We start from the raw sequence: 9,356 nt of genomic DNA, 5'->3' as shown, positions 1-9,356 counted from the left end.
CCTCTTTGCTGCTGCAGCAGATAAATATATACATATACAGATATACATACGTATATATACATATACATATTTATTTATTTATATATAAAGGGAGTTACGTATATATATACATGTATAGGCATTATGTTTCTTTTCTTTTCCTTTTCCTTATGGATTAATAAATGCATATAAATAGGTAATAAAAGACAAAGAAGAAAAAGAAGAAGAAGAAAAGGAAGAATAGACAAGGGAGAACAAGAAGAATAAGAAGAACAAGAATAAAAAAAAAAAGAGGGAGAAAAAAGAAAAATAAAGAATAAACAAGAATAATAAAAAAAGAATAAAAAGAATAAAAGGAAGAAAAAGGAGGAAAAGAAGAAAAAAGAGGAAAAAAGAAGAAAAAAAGATGAATACATCATTAGGTCGTCGTGGTTTAATGAATGGTGCTGCTGCTGCTGCTGCTGCTGCATGCATAGCTGCAGATACACCTGAAGATGCATGCAGCGTGCTGCTGCGGCAGTCTCTGCTGCAGCAGCAGCGCGTATTAACACAAAACCTTTCCTTAGTTAATGCATTGTCTGCTGCAGTAGAGGGGGACGGTCGTGTCTGTTTGCTGCTGCAGCAGCAGCAGCAGCAACTGCAGAAATCTGCTGCAGCAGCAGCAGCAGCAGCAGCAAATGCTGCTAAGACACATGCAGCTATGCAAGCAGATTTTGAGGGAGCCAGCAGCAAAGTTCAGCAACTGCAGCAGCAAATTGAACTGCTGCAGCAGCAGCAGCAGCAACTGCAGCAGCAAACAGCAGCAGAAAGGCAACAAGCAGCGCTTGCTGCAGAAAAAGCTGCTGCTGTATGTTCCTCCCTATTTATTTATTTATTCATTTATTTATTTTATATTTAATTAATTAATTAGTTAACTAATTTATTTATTTATTTATTTGTTTATTTATTCAATTAATTTACTTATTTATTTTATTAATTAATAAATAGATAAGAAGAAGTTTGTTTATTTTTCTTTTGTTTGTTGTTATATCTGCAGGATCTGCAGCAGCAGCAGCAGCTACAACAGCAGCAGCAGCAGCAACTGCAGCAGCAGCTGCAGCAGCAGAGGGAAGAGACCCAAGACAAAGACAAACAAATAAATAAATTAAGAGAAGAAATAAATAATAAAAATAAACAAATAGAAGAACTAGTAAGACTGTCTCCTTTTTGTCTCCTTTTTTCCTCCTTTTTTTGTCTCCTTTTTCTCCCCATTTTTGTCTCCTTTTTTGTGCCCTTTTTTTGTCTCCTTTTTGTCTCCTTTTTTGTCTCCTTTTTGTCTCTTTCTTTATGTCTTTTTCTTTCTCTTTTTATATCTCTTTTTATGTCTTTCTTTTTTTGCTGTTTTTGCTGTTGCTGCTGCAGCGTGTTGCTGCAGCAGAATTGACGGAGACACTGGAGAAGCGCAGCAGCACTTTTGCTGCAGAAGTTGCTGAGCAGCAGCAGAAGGCAGCAGCAGCAGCACAACAGAAAGAAGCAGCAGAAGCAGCTGTACATACACTGCAGCAATCACTGCAGCAGCAGGTAGAAAAAGAAACAGAAGCTAAACAGAGCAGCAGCAAACAGGTAGCGCTGCTGCAGTCACAAGCAGCAGAAGCAGCAGCAGCACTAGAGGAGACACGGAGGGAGTTGCTGCAGCTAAAGGAGGAGAAGGCATCAATAGAAGCAGCAGCAGCAGCAGCTGCTGCTGCTGCAGAGCAAACAGCAGCACGAGAGCTGGAGGCGAAGCAGAGCACTATCGAGAGTCTGCAGCAGCAACTACAGCAGATGCAGACACAGCAGCAGCAGCAGCAACAGCAGCAGCAGCAACAGGAGCAGCAGCAGCAAGCAGGCGCGCTGCAGAAATGGGAAGAAGATAAGAAAAGGAGACAAGAAGAAGCAGCAAAATTAAGGCAGCAGCTAATAGCAGCAAAGAAGATGCTAAGAGAGGCGCAGCAGCAGCAAGCAGCAGCAGAACAAGTTGCTGCTGAGCAGCAGCAGAAAATTGAATCCTTAACACGTCTGCATAAACAAATGGAGCAGCAGCTGCTGCAGCAGCAGATGCAGCAGCACAAGTTGCGTAGAGCCCATACTACTGCAACAGCAATAACAGAAGCAGCAGCAGCAGCAGCAACAGCAGCAGCAGCAGAGGTGCAGCCGCTGAAACAGAGGAGAAAGTATGAACAAATGCAAGATTCATGCAGCAGCAGCAGCAGCAGCAGCAGCAGCAGCAGCAGCAGCAGCAGCAGCAGCAGCGGGGAAGGAATGATGCAATGTGATGAAGAAGAAAGCCGCAATTCACCACCACCAGCAGCAGCAACAGCAGCAACAGCAGCAGGAGGGACAAGAGGCCGTAGGCCTCGTGCTTCCCCTGCAAGAAGCACCAGCAACAGCAGCAGCAGCAGCAGCAACAACAGCAACAGCAGCAACAACAGCAGCGCAGATGGAGACAGCAGCAGCAGCAGCAGCAGGGATGCAGATAAGGAGACAGAAGTTAGCGAAGTATTAATAAGGAGACACTCGTTAAGATTAAGGAGACAAAAGAGTGATAATTTATCTCCTGCTGCTGCTGATGCTGCTGCTGCTGCTGTTGCTGCTGCTGCTGCTTCTCCTTATAAAGTTTCATTCCCTTCTAGACGATTAAAATAAATACATTTATTTATCCATTTATTTATTTATTTATTTATTTATTTATTTATTTATTTATTTATTTATTATTTATGCATGCATGCATGCATTTTGTCTTTGCAACTCTTTTTAATTTAATATTTTATTTATTTAAATATTTATTTATTTTATTTATTTATTTTATTTATTTATTTATTTATTTATTTATTTATTTATTTATCTAGTTAGTTAGTTAGTTAGTTAGTTAACTAGTTAATTAATTAAAGTGTTTATTATATTTATTTATATTCTTTTATTAGTACAAAAGGTGAATTAAATAAATAAATAAAATGAATAAATAAATAAAATAAATAAATATAAATAAATAAATAAATAAAATAAATATAAACAAATAAATAAAATAAATATATAAAATAAAATTACTTTATTTAGAGTAATAAAAGGAGAAAAGAAAGAAAAAATGAATAAATTTATTGTTACAATAAGATGCATGCATATGCTAGTAATTGGCTCAAACTATTAACAATTGCTGCTGCTGTTGCTGCTGCTGCTGCTGCTGCTGCTGTAGCGCATACTGTTCGTTGTGTTTGTCAATAAAGAGAGGCACTTGCTGCATGCCTCTAAGGAAAGAAGATCTTTATTTATTAATTATAAAATAATAAAATTAAATATAATAATAATAATAAAATAATAATAAATAAAAATAAATATACAAATAAATAAAAAGAACAAAAGAATAAAATAGAACAACGAATGCCCTAGTTATTATTATACAGCTAATATAAATATTCTTCTCTTTATACTTTTACTTTTTTCCTTTATTATTCTTTTTTTTTCTTCTTCAATTCCTCTTATTTGCCCCTAACTAGACCTCGCCACTGCCTACTAGGTAGGGGCCCCCAGGGGCCCCTAGGGGCCCCAGGGGGCCCTTTCGAGGGTACCGATTGCCCCACAGGAAGGTAGAGGAATTGTATTGGCGGTAAAAAGGAGTAAATGTTAATAAAAATATAAAAAGGGAATATTTAATTATATTGAATATTATATCTTTGTTTTTTGTTGCTTTTTTCTTAAGACTTGAACTCCTTCCTTCTTCGCTACTTCGTATAGGGAGGGAAAGAAAGAAACAAAAGGAGTATATTTTCTTGATTTATTCTTTTATTCTTTTTTCTTTATTCTTTTTTTTGTCTTTTTTTATTTAAATATATCAACGTTTCAAGAAAAAGAGAAGAAGAGGAGGAAATGCGCTTTTTCCTTCATCATAGGCTGATCTGAACATAGCAGCAAGGATGCGAATAGGAAAAAGAGCAACGAATTAAAAGGAAATAAATAAAATAAATAAAATAGTAAACAATAAAATAAATAAATAGAAAGGAATTAAAAACAGATGGGGAAAAGAAGAGGAGGAAAGCGTCAACATAAAAAGCAGAAAGCTGTTGATAATGAATCAACTGCAGAAGATTCAACTTTTGAGGTGTCTGTACACCCGAATGAGGAAGGAGGCGAAGAAGAACAAGAAGATGGAGGCGATCCTCATATAAATTATGGAGAAAAAAGAGGAAAAAAAGGACAAATAAGAAGAAATAAAGAAGAAGAATCACCAGATATTGCTGATTATTTTAATAGAATAAAAGAAATCATAGATAATAAACCTTTTCATGATCATGAAGAATTTCAATCTTTTGTTTCCTCTACTGTTGAAGAAATCAGGAATAGGGTACTTTATTTATTTATTTATTTATTTATTTATATAATTAATAAATAATTAATAAATAATAATTAATAAAGAAACAATAAATAATATATAGCTATAAATAATGCACTTATTTTACTCTTAAGAAGGAAACACTGCCATCATCTGAAACCCTAATCCCTAAACCCTAAACCCTAAAACCATTAGACTATTCTGCGTGCATGCAGAGTGCCTCTTTAATGCTTTTTTTTTGTTTCCCTTTTTTGTTTGCTGTTTAGCTGCAAGTTTTTCTTTCTCTCGTTTTTCTTTGCTTTGTTTCTTCTTATTCTGCTGCTGCTGCTGCTGTGTTGTTAAATTCATATATTTTATTCTTATTTCTTTTATGAGAGTTTTCCCCTCTTAATTGTTTTAGGGTTTAGCAACATATGCTAAACCCTAAACCCTAAACCCTAAACCCTAAGATATGTATTGCTGAATATATCTTACTTCTTCTTTCTTCTGAGTGTTTATAATCACATAACCCTAAGAAGAAAAGAATAAAAGAAAAGAAGTAAATAAAAGAATATTATTTTTCCTTTTTTCTTCTTTTTTTTTCTATTTTTTTTTCTTTTTTTAGGGTTTACTGCTTCTATCTGATCGTCAATGCAGCCGCGTCATAGAGAAATTGATTTCTTTATTATCTATATTTATAGCACAAGGACCAGCAGCAAACAGCAACAGCAGCAGCAGCAGCAGCAGCAGCAGCAGCAGCAGCAATGATAACAATAATAATAAGAAGAATATAAATACAAGATTAGAATGTTTAAAAGTATTTATATCTCTTCTTCGTCATGTTGCTGCTGCTGCAGCTGAGCTGTCTATACACCCCAATGGATCCCATGTACTACAAACTTTATTATTAGCTGTACCTGCTGTATACAACTTTGAGCAACAATATAACAATAATATTAATAAAGAAAGTAAATTAATTAATTATTTAATTTAATTAATTAAATATAATTTATTAATTAAATATAATTAATTAATTAATTAATTAATTAATTATAATATATTAATTAGATTAAATACTTTTATTTTTTTAATTTATTATTTGTATATTTATTCTTTGTTTCTTTTTAAATATAAAGAATCCTTTGTTGTTAATTATTATTAATTAATTTATTTGTTTATTAATTTATTTATTTATTTTTTTCTTTTTTTCTTTTTTTTCTTTTTTTCTTTTTTGTTATAGAGGAACAAACAATAGAAGATTTTATTTTGTATATAATATCTCGTCTAAGGTATGTTCTTTTCTTCCTTTTTTCTTCCTTTTTTTTCTTCCTTTTTTCTTATTAATAATTATTATTTTATTCTTTTTATTCTTCTTTTTCTTTCTTTATCTCCTTATTTATTTATATATTTATTTATTTATTTATCTTTATTATCTATTTATATCTATAGTGTCTCCTATATCCATGAATATCTGCACATCATCCCTCTTTTTATAATATTAATACTTATTTAATCTAATTAATTAATTAATTATAATTAATTAATTAATTAATTAATTTATTTATTTATTTATTTATTTATAGGGCAAATGGCGATGATTTATTATATTTAACAAAGACAGCAGCAGGATCTCATGTCTTTAGGGCATTAATTAGATGTCTTGGTGGTGTCTCCTGTCTCCTTCCTGCAGCAGCAGGTAAATATTATATAATAATTATATATTTATATAAATATATGTATAAATAAATTAAATTTATTTAAATTTATTTATTTTATTTATTTATTTAATTTATCTTTTTTTTTTTATTACTTTTTTTTATAGGGAAGAGGAGAGGGTCTCGTCATTATAGGAAGGACTCTGAGGAGACACTGCAGGCATTAAATCCTGCTGCTGCTGCTGCTGCTGCTGCTGCTGCTGCTGGTAGCGGTAATAGTACAGGATTTAGTGTTGAGGTGTATGGGGATATCCAGGGTGTATATCCAGTCCCTTCTTCGTATAAGATACAACTGCAGCAAATTGCTGCTGCTGCTGCTGCTGCTGTTGCTGCACAACCCTTAGATATTCCTTATCATGTTTATTCTTCTCCTTGTCTACAATTACTTCTTCTTATACTACATGCTAATAAACTAACAGGTAAATATAATTAATAAAATAAATAAAGAATAAATAAAGAATAAGAAAAAGAATTAAAAAGAATAATATATACATAGTAAATATATTAATTATATTTATTTATTTATTTATTTTATTTATTTATTTATTTTTTTTTTTCTTTTGTTTGCTGCAGATTCATTAGAAGAAGTTTTAAATGCTCTTCTTTTCCCTAATAAAGTAATTCATTATTTTATTTATTTATTTATTTATTTTATTTATTTATTTATTTTATTTATTTATTTATTTTATTTATTTATTTATTTATTTATTTTATTTATTTATTTGTTTACTTATATTATTGAACTTTATGCATGCGTTTGCTTCGCTACATCTGCTGCTGCTGCTTCTGTTGCTGCTGCTAGTATTGTGGCTGCTGCTCCTGCTGCTCCTCCTGCTGCTGCTACTACTATTATTCTTGATGCTGCTGCTGCTCCTGCTGCAACTGCTGTTTTTTTTTCTTCTGCTGCTGTTGCTGCAGGAGAAGACAACAAGCGAGGAATTAATAGCTATAGCAGGTAATTATCTTCCTTTATTGTTTATTTATTTAATGCATTAGTTGTTGTTGTTGCTGCTGCTGTTCTTGCTGCTCTTGTAGCTATTCTTCTCCCTGTACTTGCTATTGCTGCTGCTGTTGCTGTTGCTGTTGCTGTTGCTGCTGCTTCTACAGTTGTACCCTATTATTTTTATAATGAATATATTAATGTATAAATATATTTATATATTTATATATATGTATAAATATATGCATGCGCATGCAGATGGATTAGTAGACAGCCCCATGGGTAGTCGTACATTAGAGGTATCATTACCTTTATTAACACCAATAAATTTTCAGCATTTGTTTGCTAAATGGATCGTAAAAAAGGTCAATATACTTGCTGCTAGTAAGTCTTTTTCTTATTTATTTACCTTTTTTATCTATTCTTTTATTTATTTTCTCCCTTTTTTCTTCTTATTTTTACTCTTTCTTACTCCTTATTAACACTTATTTTATTATTATTATTATTACCCTATATAAACCCTAAACCCTAAACCCTAAACCCTTATTTATATGCATGCAATAATTATAAACCCTATACCCTTCCTTAAGATACATACACTAATTAATCGTAATTTCTTATTTAATTTAGTTTAATTAATTTAATTAATTAATTAATTAATTAATTTATTTATTTATTTATTTATTTATTTATTCTTTTTCTTAGGTCGTTTTGGTAACTTTTTAGTACAGAAAATTCTTCAATCATCTGTCTTTCAGGCTGCACATCTTAAAATGTTTATTGAAGGTATTTATCTATTTATTTATTTATTTATTTATTTATTTATTTTATTTATTTATTTATTTATTTATTTATTTAGTTTATTTGTTTATTTAGTTATTTAGTTATTTATTTATTTTATTTGCTTATATTAATAAAAAATAAATTAAAAAAATAAAATGAATAAAATATTTATTTAATCAATTACCTCAATATACACCACAACTAGACCCTTCTTCCTCCATTGCTGCTCCTCCTCCTCTTCCTCCTCCTCTTCCTCCTCCTATTCTGCTGCTGGTGCTGCTTCTGCTGCTGCTGCTGTGTGTCTGTGTTGCTGCTGCAGCATTAGATTTTAGTGTATGTATAGAAGGAGGTACTGGGGCTGTCTTATGGCGATGTGCAGATGCATGCAGACGTCTGCATGCACAATATAAAGAATTTTCTCGTAAAATGTTTGCTGCTCTTAATAATAATAATAAAAAGAATAATAATAATATAAATAATAATATAAATATAAATAATAATAATAATAATCCCTATATATGGTTCTGTTTATTGATGTTACGTCCTATACATAAATTACCTCAAGAAATTATTAATGCAGGAAATGCAGCAGATGCAGCAGCAGCAGATGCAGCAGCAGATGCAGCAGCAGATACAGCAGCAGATGAATCAACAGAAGCAGAAGAAGCAGAAGGTAAAAAGAAGAAGAAGAAAAAGAAAAAGAAAGATAAACAAGAAGAAGAACAAGAAGAAGAAAAAGAAGAAAAAGAAGAGGAAGAAAAAAAAGAAGATAAAACAAATTTATTACATATAAGGGAAATAATAAATCCTAGTGGTTGTTCTTTGTTAATATCTTTTCTTTCTTTTCCTTCTTTATTTATTCATGAATTAAATAAAACAATTAAATTATTTATTAATAAATCCTTATCTATTTATGTACCTGTATATACATATCCTAATAAAAAAGGACCACCAACTATAGATAAAAGGTAAAAATTATACTTATTTATTCTTGTTTTTTTTTTTCCTTTTTCTTCTTTTTTTTTCTTGCTCCTCTTGTTCTTTTTCTTGTTTTTGTTCTTCTTTTTCTTGTTCTTCTTTTTGTTCTTCTTTTTCTTCTTTTTTATTTCTCTTGTTCTTGTAATAACAAACGAGAAACGAATTGAGGTGTATAGGCAGCATAATTAAATATATTTTTCTTCTTTTTTCTTTCCTTTCCTCCTTATTTATTTTATATATTTGCCATGAATCCTTAAAAAGACAATTATTGTTAATTAATTAATTATTATATATATTTATGTATTTATTTATTTATTTTGTGCATGCATACAGGCCTTTATTAGAGGTGATGGGTAAGAACAAGTTAGGTTCACGTTTATTGCAGCAGATAGCTGCATCTTCGGGTGTATGTACACCTCCTGCTGCAGTACAATTCTTTATAAGAAAATTAATTCCTTTTATTTCTTCTTTTGCTATTGATCCTGTTGCTGGATATCTTGTTACTTCTATCTATAATGCTGCTAATGTAAGTCACTATATATACAAACATACACACATGCAGCAGCAGCAGCAGCAGTAGCAGCAGGAGTAGCAGTAGCAGCAGCAGCAGCAGACAGACAGACAGACAGACTAATAA

General features: G+C 31.5%; 1 protein-coding gene across 1 annotated transcript; it reads left to right on the top strand.

Moving 5' to 3' along the window:
- Positions 1-679: 679 nt before the first annotated feature.
- EMWEY_00010240 (hypothetical protein) lies at positions 680-2,643 on the top strand (the record flags this gene model as incomplete). The annotated part of the gene is made up of 3 exons (XM_013478794.1): positions 680-826; positions 1,016-1,168; positions 1,381-2,643. 3 exons carry the CDS (start codon positions 680-682, stop codon positions 2,641-2,643), a joined length of 1,563 nt encoding a protein of 520 aa, XP_013334248.1.
- Positions 2,644-9,356: the final 6,713 nt, after the last annotated feature.

This window comes from Eimeria maxima, genomic scaffold, assembly GCF_000499605.1.
Source record: "Eimeria maxima Weybridge genomic scaffold, Emw_scaff68, whole genome shotgun sequence".
Classification (NCBI taxonomy): Eukaryota; Apicomplexa; class Conoidasida; order Eucoccidiorida; family Eimeriidae; genus Eimeria; species Eimeria maxima.
The sequence above is the reverse complement of the archived record's forward strand: the minus strand, read 5'-3'. Positions and strand labels throughout refer to the sequence as shown.